Raw genomic sequence first — 16659 nt, forward strand, 5'->3', positions numbered from 1 at the left:
CAAGGCCAGAGCCAAAGGGAACAGGGCCGGGGCAGGGGGCAGGACTGTCAGGGCACAGCCACAGGGACAGGTGGGCTGGCCTCAGGGCCAGGGACGCCTCATGCTAGGGTTGGCCATGTACACCTGGCCAGGGGACGACACCTGTTCTCAGGACAGAGGGTGGGGTTTCAGCAGAGGAGTATCTTTATGACATTTCAGTAGGAAAGGACTCATTAAATAAGACCAAAACCAGTGAGCTAACCATGGAGGGTTTAATACACTTGCCTACAATATAATAAGGAACTTCTGTTTGTTAAGACCAGCCACTAACTGAAAGCAGACATTTGCCAGGCTTATGTTTCAACTGCAAAGGAAAAGTCCGATTAAAAAACTGACCAAAAACTTAAAAACTATAAAATGGTATATTGGGGATTGAATTGTGTCCCCCAGTTTGACAAGTTTTTGGTCTTGGTCTGCATTCTGGTGGGTGTGGACCTGTTGAAACTAGGATCTCTTCAAGATGTTACTTCAGGTAAGCTGTGGCCCCACTGAATCAGGCCGGGCTTCCACCCGGACTCCTGGAGCCCTTTACAAGCCAAGTGAGCATCAGACAGAGAGAGAAGCCAAGGCAGCAGCCAGAAGCCGGAAGTCAACAGGACCCAGAGGAGAAAGAAAAAGACGCCGCCATGTGCATTGCCATGTGCCAGAAAAGCCAAGGAACCTCAAGGATTGTCACTGAACCAGAAGGTACCAACCCCAGGAGGATGCAGCCTTCCAGCCTCTGAAACCGTGAGCCAATGAATTCCTGTTGTTAAGCCAACCCCATGCGCGGTATTTGTTTTAGCAGCTGGGAAACTAAAACAAGCTGCTTCATAGAAGAGAAAAAAAAAGCCTATAAAGATATGAAAAGATGCTCAACCTCATCTGTCAAGAGGAAAATGTTAAAGCCATAGTAAGATAACATTTTGCACTTAAAAACTTCAAAGTAAAAGCAATACCAAGTGTGGGTGAGGTCAGGGAACTTGGGAACTCTCACACGTTGCAGTCGCGTGAATAGATAGAAATGATTTGGAAAACCGTGTGGTATGACCCAAGAAAGTGAAGTGCGCATCAACTCAGGAATCCAGCAGATCTGCTCTCAGGATACACCCTCAAAAACTCCTGCATGACTGTAACTTTTGTGGTGATGAAAATGTAAAATTAGGCAGTGATGATGGTTGCACAACAGTGAATATACTAAAAACCACTGAATTGTAAACTTTAAATTCCAGTGATTAAGTATGTAAATTATATCTCAATAGATGTTGATATCTCAATAAAACTGTTTAAAAAAGCAAAAAAAGAAAGAGGAAGGGAATCTGCTCAGATGGGTCCCAGGAGTAAGGGCTGGCTCTGTGTTCTAGACCACACCCTTGTGTTCGCAGCTCTTGTGTTCTGCAATTTGGCAACAAAGTGCAGCATGGGAACAACTGTCGGACAGTAGAGAACATCCTGTACTTATTTATATCCCCGTACAGCTTGGAACACAGTGAGTTGTAATTAAACATTTTTGATTTGTTGATCTAAAAAAAAAAAAACTCATGTACATGAACACCAAAAGACAAGTATGAGAATGTTCTTAGCATTATTTATGATAGCAAAAAAACTGGCAACCACCCAAAATGCCCATTAACATAAAATCAATAAACAAATCAGGTCCTACTACACGGCAGTAAAATTGATTGAATCCACCTACCCACGTCAAGCAGATGAATCTCAAAAACACAATGTGGAGTAAAAAAAAATCAATCACAGAAGAATGCAGACAGTGTCACTCCACATGAAGACAGTTCAAAGACAGCACAAACTGAACTATGTGTATTTTAGTGTCCACACTTAAGTGATCAAACTATAAAGAATAGCAAAGACTAGTGAAAGTACAAGCCCTCAACGGGGGAGGATGTGTTCATGGTAGAGCGTCTTCACACCTTTTTAGACTGAGCGTGCGTTCCTAAAAGCTCACTGTGTTATCATTACTTCGTACATATCCGTTGCACGTATAATCCAACTATAATTTTTCAGTTTTTAAAATAATTGCAAAAATAGCACTAACAGACAACAGTCACTCATGCACCTGGGTTTCTGTGGCATCCCAGCTCCCAACCCATCCCAGGCCAGTGAGCTGGCCCAGAGACCTTGAGGGAACAACTGTACCCCAGGGAAGCCATACAGCAAAGAGAACTTGGGGCCCTGGGTTCAAATCCCAGCCCAGTGAGATCTTAGCCTAATTACTCCACTCATCTGTTTCTTCATCGAAAATGAGTGCCGAGTAAAATGATACATGGCAGGGACTCAGGGAATATTTGCTGAATGAATGAGTCAATGATTTCTAAGATCCCATCATCACTACAACCCTCATCCAAATTTACTCACTATAGGAAAATTGTGGCTGCAGCTACTAGCAACCCCCCTCCCCCCAAAACACACACACACATGAATATCTCAGCATTTGAAGTGGCAAAATCAGGAAAGTTTCTCTGTTCTATTTGATCCAAACTTTTGGTATTTTAATGTCACAGATTTTCTCTCCCAAATGTCAGCTTCTCTTGTATTTTTCCTTTCGCTGTCACAACAAGCATACAAGTATTTTCGATGGAATTTTACCAAATGGCATATCTTGCAGTTTGTAAACCATATCCATACAAACTCATCTCTCACTGCTCTGCCAAGCTCTGTCTCAGTGCCCAATGCTTTTGCTGTTTTGATCCCTGACTCCTGATGCAAATGCCCAGGGCAGGATGTTCCTGGGATTAAGGGACACTGCGTGACAAAGCAGGAAGAGGGGTCTCATGCCAGGCATTGCCCAGCTAGACAGGAACCCTGTGTATGATGTTTGCTAAAGTGACTGATGGCACCAGCCCAGGCCAAGTCCATTCCAAACCACCCTCCCTCCTATTTGGCATCACCTCTGCTTGGCTGAGAACAGGAGGGAGAAGCTGGAGTATAGCAAGCCCCAAATTACAGAATTAGAATGGCGCCTTGGTTAAGTGAGGGGGATTTAAAGTCAAAGAGAACCTCTCTGAGTCTCATTTTCTGCATCTGTAAAACGGAATCCCACCTCAGCAGGCTGCAAGGTGGCTTGAATGAAATAAAGTATGCAAAGTTTCTTGCAGATCAGCGTCTCAAGAGAAAAAGAGTTGCTGTATCCCCAAGTCACTTCTGTTTGACTTTGGAAGGAATAAGACAGTCTTTTACACTCAATTTGGTTTCTAATTGGGCTCATCTGTAGCTAAGGCTGCAGTGCTGGGGCGCCACAGCGAGGCATGCTGAGGGGGCAGCCCACACACAGCACTCAGGGGTAGGATGTGCCACATCAAACTGCACATGGACGTCAACAGGCTTGGCACATCTAAGTCTTGGCATGTCGAACAGGGCTGTACATGAGGGGCACAGCCGGCAAGCTGCAGGAGTTGGGGTAGTTTCAAATTGTACAGAGATTGTGTTGCAGAAAGAACCCTGTCCTCAAAGGTTGTCAAATTAGGAGGCCAATGACTAGGACAGGCAAGGTAGGAGATCCTACACCCAACCCCAACAAAAGAAGCGCTCTTTCTCCAGAAAGCCTAAAACCAACTGGGTCAGCAACCCTGGACAGCACCAGAAACACCTGTTTTCACCCACCCGGGTGTATGCTAGCAGCCAGGTGCTTGATTTGCCTCTGCCTTCCAGAGCAGAATCCTCAAGCAGGGCAGGTGTGCTGCTAGGCCCTCTCCTGCTCCAAGGAACCAATGAAGAGTGACCACAGCACTTTCCATTGCTGGTCCCACATACAGCCTCAGAATCTTTCTCAACACAGCACTTACGGATGCCTCAACCCCGTGCCTGCAGTGGTCTAGCCTTCGGATGTAAGCTATTGGTCATCCTGGGCCTTAATGGAATAATGGATAAAGGTCAGTCCAATTGCAAACTAACTTCAACTTCAACAAAGGTGGCAAAGGTATCCATATCAGAAAAGAATAGCATGACTTTTGGTTTGATAGGAGGTTGTGGGTGGGGGCAGGGGAGGAGAGGGGGCAGGGGTGTGTCTGAAGAATGAAGTATCTGTTTCCTGCCACATTCCCTGTCTTGGACTCAGCCTACCCAGTGCCCTGGCTTTTCTCCTCAGGTCTCCCTTGTCTTAGGTGGAAATTGTTTGAAAACACCATGCCCTTATAAATCAGTTTCTTCATTTGCACAGTGACTATTCCCTGGAGGCCCACTCTGGGTCCAGCACTGTGCCAAGCAGCACACTGTCCTGGCCTTCCTGGAACTCCCAGCCTGGTGTGGGATTCCAGGATTCACGACAGCCTAGCACTGATAGTGTATGGGGACAAGCCCAGAGCAGGGCTCAGAAAGAGGAGACATGCATCTGTGAAAGCACGTAGCCAAGGAACCAGGCCTACCCCAAAAGGGAGGAGGCTGTGACAAGTGGAGAGGAGGAAAGTCTTTCCTGGGGGACTTGATTATTGACCTGAGTGGGGGAAAGGGGTGCAACAGGAAGGGAGGAAAATATAGGGTTTGACCGAGTACCCTCGGTGTCACTGAGTCTGCAAGAACCACAGAAGCCCAGATGGGGGTGGGCAGTCTGGAGAGCTGATCACCTGCCCTCCTTGGGGTGTGAGGCTCCCACCAAGGCCACCTCCCAAGCCTTAGAGAGAATCAAGGCTTGAAGGGAGTCTGCAGACCAGAGCAGAAGGAGAGCAACAGTAATGGAGAAAGTGGGGTGGCATGCACCTGCAGATGCTCAAGCCCACAGCATCCTCCAGCCCTGGCAGTGCCCACACCTCCCCACAAGGCCTGGCCACAGAGCAGCTCAGACACCTCCTGCCTTGAGGTTGAGCCACCAGCCAAAGGGTTCTCCAGGCAGGTGGAGCACCTGAGCGATCACTGTGGGCACCCCAGGGAGGTGACAAGCTCTCCAGCTCCTCCCCAGGGCCAGGGACAGATTGGGGGCAAGGGAGAGAGGGAAAGAACCATCCTGGACAGAGTCCAGGTCCAGTCCCTCGAACCTCCAGCCTCCCTTGTCCTCATCACCACCTCATCTTTATTTCAACACAATGACTATTTGCTCTTTCAATTCTTCCTGGAAGAATCCAAACAGCATATTTGCTCAAGAGCTGAGGACAACATTCCAGTCACAGAGAAGCAGAGTATTTAGGCAAATGCAAACATATGTTGACTTCTTTTCTTTGTTACATTTTTGGCAAAGGAATCATTTCACCCAGAGACAAAGTGGGACCTTCAAGGGCCCACCCCATTCCATCCTGGCCCCAGCCATGGGGCTGCCGATCCTCACCAGGCACCCACACCCTTTGAAAACACACAACATGGGCAGCCGTGGCTATCAAAGTGGTGGCGGTTACACAAATCTACATATTACAAAATTGCACAAAACTAAATACACATGTGCACATACAAGTGCATGCAAAGCTGGCGAAATCTGAACAAGGTGCCAGGATTGTATCTATGTCCAACCCTGGCTGTGATGTTGAACTAGAGTTAGGCAAGATGTTACCACTGGGGGACCTGGCTGAAAGGTACATGGGATCTCTTGAAATTCTCTCTCATAACCACAAGGGAATCTCAACTATCTCATAAGAAAAAGTTTTAAAAAGACAAAAAAAAAAAAAAAAAAAAACATATAACCTGGAAACCATTTTATCTCATGCCTAGGCCAGATCTTTTTTTACAGAGCAGTCATGAGAAAATCTGAAGCTATTCCACACCCATTTTTGTTGTTCCCTAACAAGCAAATTATGGTTTTCCCTATAGGTGGTCTCGAAAGAGGCTGTGTCCAGCCGTGTCCACGACACCCTCAGACCCCCAAACCCAACCCATGACATTCATGCCTGCTGCAGCCGTTTCTAACCTTCACCATTCCTTCCTACTGCCCCAGCCTGAGATGCTGAAACTGAAGGCAGATCCGGACCAGGGGGAAGCAAGGAGGCAGCAAGGCTGGACAACCTTGGGAGCAAGAGGAAATCTTTGAGAGGAGGCCCAGAGGACCCTCGCTGGCCAGCCCCCACTGCTGCCTGTCTGCAGCCCAGCGAGCCCCTGCCAGCAGTTTATTAATATTTTATTGAAAACTCCGAGATGATTCAAACTTCAGCTGTCTTGATAAGGCGGTGTTGCCAGGCAACTTTAGTGGCTGCCTACGGATGTGTTTACCCAGCTCTGCCCCTGCTCACGAAGCTCAAGGTTGGAGCTCCCCCACTGAAGCCCAACCAGCCTCAGACCACGGTGGGGGGTGGGGGAGCAGCAGCTCGCTGTCCCCCCCGGAACGCAGAGCAGCCCCTGCCCGCCACCCCACTCACCATACTCGCTGTCGTAGAACATGACGAACTTCTGCCAGCGCAGCTCTGTCACCAGCTTGAGCATGACATCGTTGAGACGGACAGGGGGTCTCGAGGCCAGCGTGTAGGCCTCACCGTCGGGGCTGGGGTTCAGGTGACAGGCGGTGCGGGGCGAGCCCCCAGGGTTGCGCTGGACAAAGAGGTGGGGGATGTGCATGGCGTCGGTGAGGGACTGCAGAGCGTTGGCAGATGCGCAGCCGGTGGACGTGACCAAGGCCAAAATCCCCTGCGTCATGAGGTCACAGGCTGGAAAGAGAGGGTAGAGGAAGGGGGCAGTCAGCATCGGGGCGAAGCTGAATTCCATCTGCCTGGCCTGCACCCCGCAGCACACACCAGGGGTGCCCAAGAGACACTGCCTCCCCCCAGGGCCAACAGCCCATCCTGGGCCAAGGCCCTGCTCCCAGATGTCTCACAGAAAACCCTTCCTGGACTCCTTGTGCCCATTTAACAGATGAGGACACAGGACGGGAAGTTCAGGAGAATAGATCATTTGCTCCGGGCTACTCACCCAAAAAGCTGCTGAATGGCCACCCTGCTTCCCACCTCCGACTGTGAGCCCCTCAGGAGCAAGAATGCATTTGGTTTATCTGTGTCCCCCCATGGCCTAGCCACGGGCCAAGAATATACTGCATACCCTACAATTGTTGGCTGAACTGAACTGATGTATACTGAAGGGAATGAATTACATCAGGCGTCAGAAGAGATGCTTAGCCTGAAAGACCCCAATTGTAGGCCAAAAAAAAAGGAGAGAAGCCCTAGGTTTTCCAACCAAGTCCACTTGATTCATGTCATAAAAATACTGGGCCAAGCCCCATATGGTTCCAGAAGCCTGTGATTATTCAAAATAATCCACTCGACAATATTGTCAATCCACTTGACAATAACAAAGGAAGATGCTCTCGCGGTTGGGGCGGTTGTGTGGGTGCAGAGGAGGAACGCAGTGGGGGCGCCGGCGGCCACTTTTAGGGTTGACACACCAGGGGAGCCTGTCCTTTGGGGTCACCCAATCACCATGCAGGGCGCCCCTTTGAGCCACTCCCCTTGACCTTTCGGGGCATCAGACCAATTAATAGAGAGATCCACCTCCCAGCACTGCAACCCACTGCACCCGTTTTGAAGCAAACGTTTACTAATAATTCTTTACGTGGCGGCAGAAATGTGGGAAAGCAGATGCAGTTTCAAAACACAGCCTGGGAATGTCAGCAGGCCATCTGCAGCAGACGGCAGACTCTTGAACAACTTTGACGAGGCTGTTCCCTCGGTGGAGGGTCCCAGGGTTTATGTAACGCCTCACTCAAGGATGGGAACGGAGACAAGGAGCAGGGGAACCAGCGCTGGAGGGTGGGGAGAGGCTGAGAGGGGGCGGGGAGAGGAAGGCCCACCCATGCCCTCAGCCTCTCCCCCCACTCCCTAGTAAAATGAGCCAGCACAGGACTCAAATGCCCCACAGCTCTCCCTGCTGAACCCTCGGGGCCCCCAGTGCAAGGTGGGATAAGTGGAGGGCGGAGATTAAACACAAGGCTGTGAAGTCTCTCCTGGGGACCCCCACACAGCCACCGGAACTCTCTGGCCCCCCACCCGGTGCCTGCTTCCCACTGCCAGCCCTCAATGGAAATCCCATTGCCTCATGCTCTTGTTTAAAGCCCTTCGGTGGTTGCCAGGAGCCTTGGGGATAAAGGCAAACTCCCCAGGGCACTTCCCAGGCCTCGTGCTCCCCCCAGCCCCCTCCCCACTATTCTGCAGCCAACCACCCACCCTTCAGCCCCTTGAATCCATAGCACTTGTGTTGCCCCTTGAGCTTTCACAGGCACTTTGGGGATCAAATCATGGCCCCCACAAGACATTCAAGCCCTCACTCCCACTCCTGTGGAATGAGCCCATTTGTAAATAGGATTTTCGAAGATCTTATTAAGATGAGGCCAAATTGAATCAGGGTGGGCCTAATCCAGTACGGCTGATGTCCTTGTAAGGGAAGGAAATCTGGCTGCAGGCAGTCAGAAAAAGCCTGGAGACAGGAGCGGACAGATGGCCAAGTGACCGAGGCGGAGCTAGGGTCACCAGCAGAATGCCACAGACCCGAGAAAGCATGGCCTGCTGATACTTGGCTTTTGGACTTTCAGCTTACAAAACTGAGACAACTGATTCTTGTTTAAGCCAACCAGCCTGGGGTCTTCTGTTCTAGTACCCCTAGCAAACCAAGACCCACACTCTTGCTTCAAGCTTCAAGGTTCACACTCAACATTATTCTGGGGCTATCCCTGAGCTCAAGATTGGCAAAGGGCCCCTTGTCACATGTTCCCACCACACCCCACAACTCCCCCCATCATAGCCCTCACTACTCATTGCTGGTGCCTGGCTCTGCTACTCAACATCAAGCTCCCGCATGTACCCCATGCCCAGCACACGTTGTTGGTAAAGCCTGGTGCAGGGATACCCTGGGCCTCAACATTGCCAGGCTCTCTGATCAGTGATTCCACTTGGGCATCTATCCAAACCAGGGGAACAGCTTTTGATCCAAAAACATTCAGAGGATACTTTACTCTTGAAATATCGCTAACAATCTAAAAGATCCCAATAGGTGAGTGGTTACGAAAATGCCCCATTTGTTGAAAGCATATTCGGCCTTTAAAACTATTTATAAAGGCACTCCAATAACATGGGAAAGTGCTTGTCATAAAAAGGTTATGTGAAAATAATACAAAGTTGCATGCATTTTATGATATTAATTAAATAAAACTCGACATACATGCAAGAAAGACTAGAAGGAAATACAGAAAAATGTTCAAAGGCACATTTCAGGAAGAGGCCTAGAGGTGGTTTTCCTTCTTTTCTCTATTTTGTCAAAATTTCTTGTCATGACTCTTCGGTGCCTTTAGAAAAGGAAAAAAATTCACCAACAGCAGATGAGCTATGCAGAAGGAATGACTATTTTGTGAGGATTTTCTCCATGCCAAGCACCCTGTCCAGCACTTTATATAACTGAAGCCCCTTTATTCTCATGACTTCCATGTGGAGGGGGTGACACTGCTTCCATTTTACAGACAACGGGAATAGGGGGTCCTGCAACCAAGAAAGGGCAGGACTGGTCTAGAATTCCACCCAGTCCCTCTCCACATCACCAACCATATGGGAAAAACACTTAGCATGCAGGCTAAGTGAAAACCAGGGCATGAAATTATATGTTCACCATGATTACCACCAGGTAAAAAGCAGGCCCAGGAAAAAGGCAAGAGAAAACACTAGAAGCGAAGGTGCTGTGAAGATAAATGGACATTTTCTTTCTTCTTTTATATATTTTCATGAATGCCAATACACTACATTTATAACTTTAAAATGTAATCTCACAGGATAAACTGCACAATGTAAAGTTGTCCGGGAGCTGCTTAGTCTCAGTTGCAGGGGGGAATGGAATCCCCATCCCAGGGGACCAAGTCTGAGCCGTCACAGCAGCCATCACCATCGCTACCAGCTCGTCGTGGCCCAGCCTGCCTGACTCCCGACTTAGCCCAGACTACTCCATACCTCTAGGCTGCAAAGGCACTGGGCCTCTCTGACCCTCAGTGTCTTCACTGACCTTCGCCTGGGCACCCAGTCCAGAGCTCAGCCCTCAACAAGTGCTCAGTGCAGCTAGGTCCTTTTCTCCTCCAGGTTTCACACATGCACATGGGACACCTGTTATGCACAGACTCCTACACTGAGCACTATGGAGCATGGGGCAGAGTGACCATGGGCCACACTTTTGAGGATCTGTGAAGGAGACAGACCCTGCAACCTGGCCTCACCAAGGACAGAGTGCACCTGTTGAGGCTCCTGAGGAAGGAGACAGGAGCTCCCTGGGGCTCGCTGGGGGGCAGGGAAGGGAGGAGGTGGGAGACTCACATAGGGTTGGGGTCAGGGCCTCCAAGAAAAAAGTGGATTGTATTAGGGCTCTCCAGAGAAACACAACCAATATAGGTGTGGGTAGATGGATGGATCGATAGATGATTGATAGATAGAGAGAAACATAGATGATAGATAGATAACTGACAGATAGATAGACGATAGATAAACAGATAGATAAAGAAATCACATGCAATTCTGGGAGCTGGCAAGTCTGACATCCATAAGGAGAATGGCAAACTGGAAATTCTGATAAGAGTGATGTGGTAGTCTACAGTTCAAAATATACAGGGGAGGCTAGGGGTTGAAAACTCAGAGAGGGGCAGATGATGTAGTCTGGAGACAAAATTTCTTTTTTTTTAAACTCTCAGTTCTTGCTCTTAAGGTCTCCAACTGATTGGCAAAGCCCACCCACATGATCAAGGGTAATCTCCTTAAAGCCAACCGCTTGCAGATGCTAATCCTATCTACAAAATACTGCAAAGCCACACCTAGGCCAGTATTGGACCAAACAACTGGACACCGTAACTTAGTCAAGTTGACATAAAGCTAACCATCACGCAGGTTTAGATTTGCAGATATGGGGGAGGGCAGGGGGAGGACAGGGGGCAGTGTGGACACTGAGGCCAGACAAGCAGGGGACATGCTCGGGGACAAGACATCACCTGGCTGGGTGGGGTTTCGGGGGCCTGGCCTCACCAGGGGCTCGGGGGAAGCAGAGAGAGGGTTAGAACTCACAGACCTAAGTTTCCGGTTTTGGCTCCTCCAGTCAGTAGCTGCATGGCCATGGGCACATATTCTTGCTGAGCCTGTTTTCTAGGAAACAGGGATACGGACATACCTGGCCTTGCTCATGGGAGCACTGACTTAGAACATAGCCCACAAGTGCCAACGCAGCGCCATGCACGGAACAGATGCTAAATAAGATGCCACTTTCCACCCCTTTCCTTGGACACCTCCGCCATCCCAGTCGTTGCAACGTCCCCATCAAAGGCTTGCCTGGGATATTAAGAAATACTCAGAGTTTCAATCAAGAGCAGTTTCATCCCCACTGCTGACACTCTTTCCCAAGAAAACAGGCACAGCTGACCGCCCCTCACTCCACCCCGAGCTCCCCCGAGCTCCCCTGAGCTCCCCAAGCTGCAGCCTCTGAGAGCAGGGTGGGTAATTAACGCTGGAAGCCTCTCCCAGGCACTAATGGAGAGGCCGGGGTGAGTCAATTTCCAATCCGCTGTGAATGGCCTGCTAATTGGGGCACCGTTCAAATGACGGTTATTTGGAGACTCCTAACGTGGAAATAATAAGATCAAAATACATCAGATCAAAGCCAAATCAGCTATTAGCTTAATCAAGGTTGTCTGATTATTGTGGGGATAGGACATTACATAACTCACACCCTGGTGCGGGGAGAGACACCTCTCCCGAGTACAGGTGGGGGTCTCAGCCTGGGTTTGGGCCAGGCCCTGCCGTGGGCGCACTGTGGGGCCTCAGGCGAGCTTCTGGCTCTCTCTGGGCCTCTGTTGTCTTTTCAGTCAAATAAAGGTGAGGGCACCCACTTTGCAGGGCTGTTGTGTGCTTTCCGTGAAAGATCTTTGTATACATGAAGTGCATGTCAGACTACCCGGCTTGCAGCAGGAACATGGAAGTCACCCCTGCCATTTGCCTCTCCAGCTTGGTGCTCAGAGGGTGTTTTCGCAGCTCACTAGAAGATAACAGCTTTTGTTATAATTCTTTGTCTCCAATATCATATGGTCATGAAGCTGATCTCTCTTATGATTACAACAATGCAGGCCTGATGGTTTGATGAGAGCCCCTGCAGAATGACTCGCTGGGAAAAGCAGGGAGACAGAGATGAAACAAAAGGAGCAGCTTCAAGCCCCCCTACTTAGGTTCCAGGATCTCTGCCAAGGTCTCAGGTGCCACTCACAGCTTCCCAGGAACTGGGAGCAAAGAGTCCACTCAGCTCAGGCCGGGCCCAGATAAGAGAAGCCGGGGGCTCAGCCAACCAGTGCGGTGTTCACAACCATATTCCCACCAGCTTCCCCTGGAAGGATCCTAGCAGCCCACTGATCCAGGTGCACCTCGGATCCCTGGTGAGAGAGCTGGCAGCCTGACCAAGGTTACTGCATCAAGAAAAAGACAAAGAGGGCATCTGAGCCAGATCCCCAGGCCCCTCTAACACCAGGCCCAGGGAGAGACAGCGGTTTACAGGGGACGGAGGCCAGAATTCTGTGGCTGGCTCTACCCAACCCATCCCCTGGATGGAGATTCCTAGAGCTGCCCCAAGATCAATGCAGGCCCCAGGGAAAGGCAGCGGCCAAGCAGGAACAAGGGCTTCCTCCACCGAAGGCTCGTCTAGTCACTCAGGTCTGCAGGTGGGTGCTGGAGGTAAGACAGGTGCCCAGAGACATTGAGGTTCACTCTGGGCTCTGCCACTGATCATCTTCCCCATCTCCACAGGGATGTCTGGAAAATCCTCAGGCCAAGGCTGGGGGAAGCGATACCAAAGAAGGCTTGTGGTGGAAGAGAGGCACAGTTCCTGCAGGTGCCACCTGGTCATGAGGCCTGGCCACTCCCAGCCCAGCCCTCCTCTGCCAGCACAGCTTCACAGGGTCCAAATGCATTGTCACCTGGGCACGTGCACACTGACCCCTCCTGGAAGGCCAGACCTGGTCCCCATATAGACAAGGGCAGCCCATGTGGCCCCTGCTACTCTGGAGACCACAAGCCCCCTCCACCAACAGCTCATGTGTTAACCTTTAAAGAATGACTGGGCTTTTCTGGATGGACAAAGCATAGGGAACTGTTCCGGTTTGCTAATGCTGCTGTTAAGCAAAATACCAGAAATGGATTGGCTTTTGTAAAGGCGGTTTATTTGGTTACACAGTTACAGTCTTAAGGCCATAAAATATCCAAGGTAACACATCAACAATTGGGTACCTTCACTGGAGGACGGCCAATGGCATCCAGAAAGCCTCTGTTAACCGGGAAGGCACATGGCTGGCATCTGCTCCGGACTTCTGGTTTCAAAAGGGCTTTCTCCCAGGACGTTCCTCTCTTGGCTGCAGCAGTGAGCTCCTTCTGTCTGAGCTCTTATATAGTGCTCTAGTAAACTAATCAAGGCCCAGGCTGAATGGGTGGGGCCACACCTCCATGGAAATTATCTAATCAGAGTTATCATCCACAGTTGGGTGGGTCACATCTCCATGGAAACAACCTAATCCAAAGGTTCCAATCTAATCAAGAGTAAATATGTCTGCCCCCACAAGACTGCATCAAAGAACATGGCATTCGAGGAGACATAATACATCCAAACCAGCACAGGGCCCCTGCCTCAGTGACGTGTGACAAGCCTCAGCTGGCCTTAGCAGGTGGGTGAGCTTGCCAGGGAGCTCTGGGAAGACCTAGGCTCGGCCCAGCCCCACCTGGGGAGAACGTCCTCTGTCTGAAGGAGCCCAGCAGGCCAGCTCCAAGGCCCTGAGCCCCCTCCCACCCAGAGGCTGCTCCCCCATCAAGGCTCCCAGGACCATCTCCTGCTCTTGCCTCTAACAGCCACAGCCCCTCACCCTCCCCCAGCCACCCTCGTTATCAGTGCCCTTCCTCTCCTCCTTTAAACTGACATCAGCTTTATTAATATTTGAATTCTAATGGCTGATGCTTTAAATTAAGGTAGCATTTATAAATACTTTATAGGCGATGAATAATTGACCAAATTTACTATTGTCATAACTCACCGTAAATTATTGATCTAAGGGGAATAAATATTTTTTCATGTTTTATTCAGACACTAGAAAGGTAAACAAAGCCATAAAATGGGGGGGGGGGAGGCCATAGAAGGCAAGTACTAGGGTGGGTGGCACAGAAGGGGGTCCACCCCTTCCCCAGCCCCACCCCACTGAAGGCATATGGGGCACAGGGCAGGCCCTTGACAAGCATCGTGTCCTTCAGATTGTTTGCTGAAGTAGCCTACCACCCACCGCCACCTTCCTCAAGACCTGCAACCCCCCCACCCACATCTCCTGTCCCTCCTCTTCCTCCCTCCTTGCCCAGTTCAGGGCCCCCCTCTCGCTCCCACCCCTGTCGCCCACCCCCTCCACTCCCTTGCACACCTCTCTCTCCTTCCAGAGTCCCACCAAGGTCCACCATGGTGACACATCACCCTGTCCACCCCCTTCCCTGCACCCGTCGACAAGCGGCAGAGAGTCCCAGCGAGAGCCACACCCCAGGGACACTTGCAGAGTCGCAGCCACCAGCCTCCACAGGGCCCCCTGTGCCGCCGTCCACCCCCTCCCTGGTCTACCACCTCACTGCCCCGTCCTCAAACCTCCCAGGCTTCCCCCTCAAGGCAAAGAGCGTCCTTGCTCCATTCTTCACAGGTGAGGCAGAAACCATCACCACAAGGTGACTATGAGGGGTCAAGGTGTGTCCCCCAAAAAGACATCTTCAAGTCCTAACCCCGATCTCGCAAATGTGGCCACATGGGGAAACAGCCTTTGAAGATGTGGTTAGTTAAGATGAGACCAAGCTAGGGTGGGCCCCAATCCTATACGACTGGGATCCTTTTAAGAGGGAAATTTGGACACACAGACAGACAGACAGAGGAGAGAAGGCAGCCATGGGATGACAGAGGCAGAGATTGGAGTGATGCATCTATGAGCCAAGAAATGCCAAGAACGGCCGACTGCAACCAGAAGCCAGCAGAGGCAAGGAGAGGCTCTGCCCAGCACCCTCCAGAAGCAGCCCACCCTGCTGACACCTGACTGCAGACTTCCGGCCTCCAGAGCTGTGAGACGGTCAGCTTCTGATGTGTTAAGCCATTGAGTTTATGGTACTTTACAGCAGCCCCAGGAAACCAAGACAGTAACTTGCTAAATTTTCAGCCACCAAATCTCACACCCTTCCTCAGGCTCACCCCCAAAAGCAGAGGAAGTTAAGCTCCCTCCAAAAGGGGAAGCTGCATTCCACAATTTGGAGTAGGGGAGTGTTCCGGTTTGCAAATGCTGCCAGAATGCAAAATACCAGGAATGGATTGGCTTTTATAAAAGTGATTTATTTGGTTATACAGTTACAGTCTTAAGGCCATAAAGTGTCCAAGGTAACACATCAACAGAGGGTACCTTCACTGGAGGATGGCCAATGGCATCCAGAAAACCTCTGTTAGCTGGGAAGGCACGTGGCTGGCGTCTGCTTGCTCCCAGGTTGCGTTTCAAAATGGCGTTCTCCAAAATGTCAGTGTCACCTTTCAACAGCTGTCTTCAAAATGTCTCTTTAAGCTGCAGCAGCAAGCTCCTTCTGTCTGAGCTGTTATATACGACTCCAATGATTAAATCAAGACCCACACTGAATGGTCAGGGCCACACCTCCATGGAAATAATCTAATCAAAGGTATTACCCACAGTTGGGTGGGTCACATCTCCATGGAAACAACCTAATCCAAAGATTCCAACCTAATCAACACTAACACGTCTGCCCCCACAAGACTGCATTAAAGAACATGATGTTTTGGGGAACATAATACATCCAAACTGGCATAGGGAGCTTCTTAAAACCGAAACTCCAAGGAGGGTTTCACTAAGCACTTCGGGGAGCCAAGGGGACAATGATGAAGGATGTGGTGTTCCGGGTAAGCCAGGGCCCGAGGGCTCATCCTCCACACGTCATGGGTGTGGGTCCTCCTTGCCTCTAAGCATCTGTCCTGCATCTCTCCTGCATCTCTCCCCACAGGCCTGGAGTGCCCCTGCCTCTCTGGTCTCAGGCTCAGTCCAATGGGAGCAGGGCAAAAGGACCCCATTGGAAAATGGATGGCTGGTCCAGATGGGGTGCCCAGAGCCAACGTGGGAGTGTGGAGGAGAGCTGGCGGCGCCATGCTGCTCTCTGGGGCCTCATCCCTCTGTCAATTAATGAATCAAAACCGATTCCCTGCGCCTGCAGACTGGAAACACAGGAAACACTGGGTGGGAACGCACGCGCTTATTTATAGCTCTCCAGCTACTCGTTAATGACTTTTACTGCTCCACCAATGGAACGCCAGGCTCCCGGGCCTGGGATTCACACAGAAGTCTACACCGTGAAAGTGAAATCAGGACAGTGACGGGCCCCAGGGACGCCCATGGGGTGGAGCACCTTGGAGAACCTCGAAAGCAGCCAAGCATCTGGGTACTTCGCTGGAACACTTGCTCCCAGAGACCCAGCCCCGACTGCTCCTTCCTGCCATGCCCACGAGTCCTCCCTCTAAAGTCCCCTCAGCCTTTGAGAGTCCTCTCCTCACCCTGCCTCTGAACATTCGCATCCCTGCAATCCCCACAGGCAACCCCTAGGTCCCGCCTGTGTACCTCATCAGCCAACTGGTCTCCCGGACTCCACGCTCTTCTTCCTCTGGCCCATTCTACAGATTGACATTCAGCACTAAACTGGTCCCTGCTGCTGACACCTG

General features: G+C 50.6%; 1 protein-coding gene across 1 annotated transcript in view; it reads right to left on the reverse strand.

Moving 5' to 3' along the window:
- Nucleotides 1-16659, reverse strand: part of GRID1 (glutamate ionotropic receptor delta type subunit 1) — a 737595-nt gene that overhangs the window by 583825 nt on the left and 137111 nt on the right. The window contains exon 3 of the mRNA XM_037804973.1: nt 6309-6593. Coding sequence (XP_037660901.1) covers nt 6309-6593 — 285 coding nt within the window. The remainder of the gene's footprint in view (nt 1-6308; nt 6594-16659) is intronic.

This window comes from Choloepus didactylus, chromosome 15 (genome assembly GCF_015220235.1).
Source record: "Choloepus didactylus isolate mChoDid1 chromosome 15, mChoDid1.pri, whole genome shotgun sequence".
Taxonomy (NCBI): domain Eukaryota; kingdom Metazoa; phylum Chordata; class Mammalia; order Pilosa; family Megalonychidae; genus Choloepus; species Choloepus didactylus.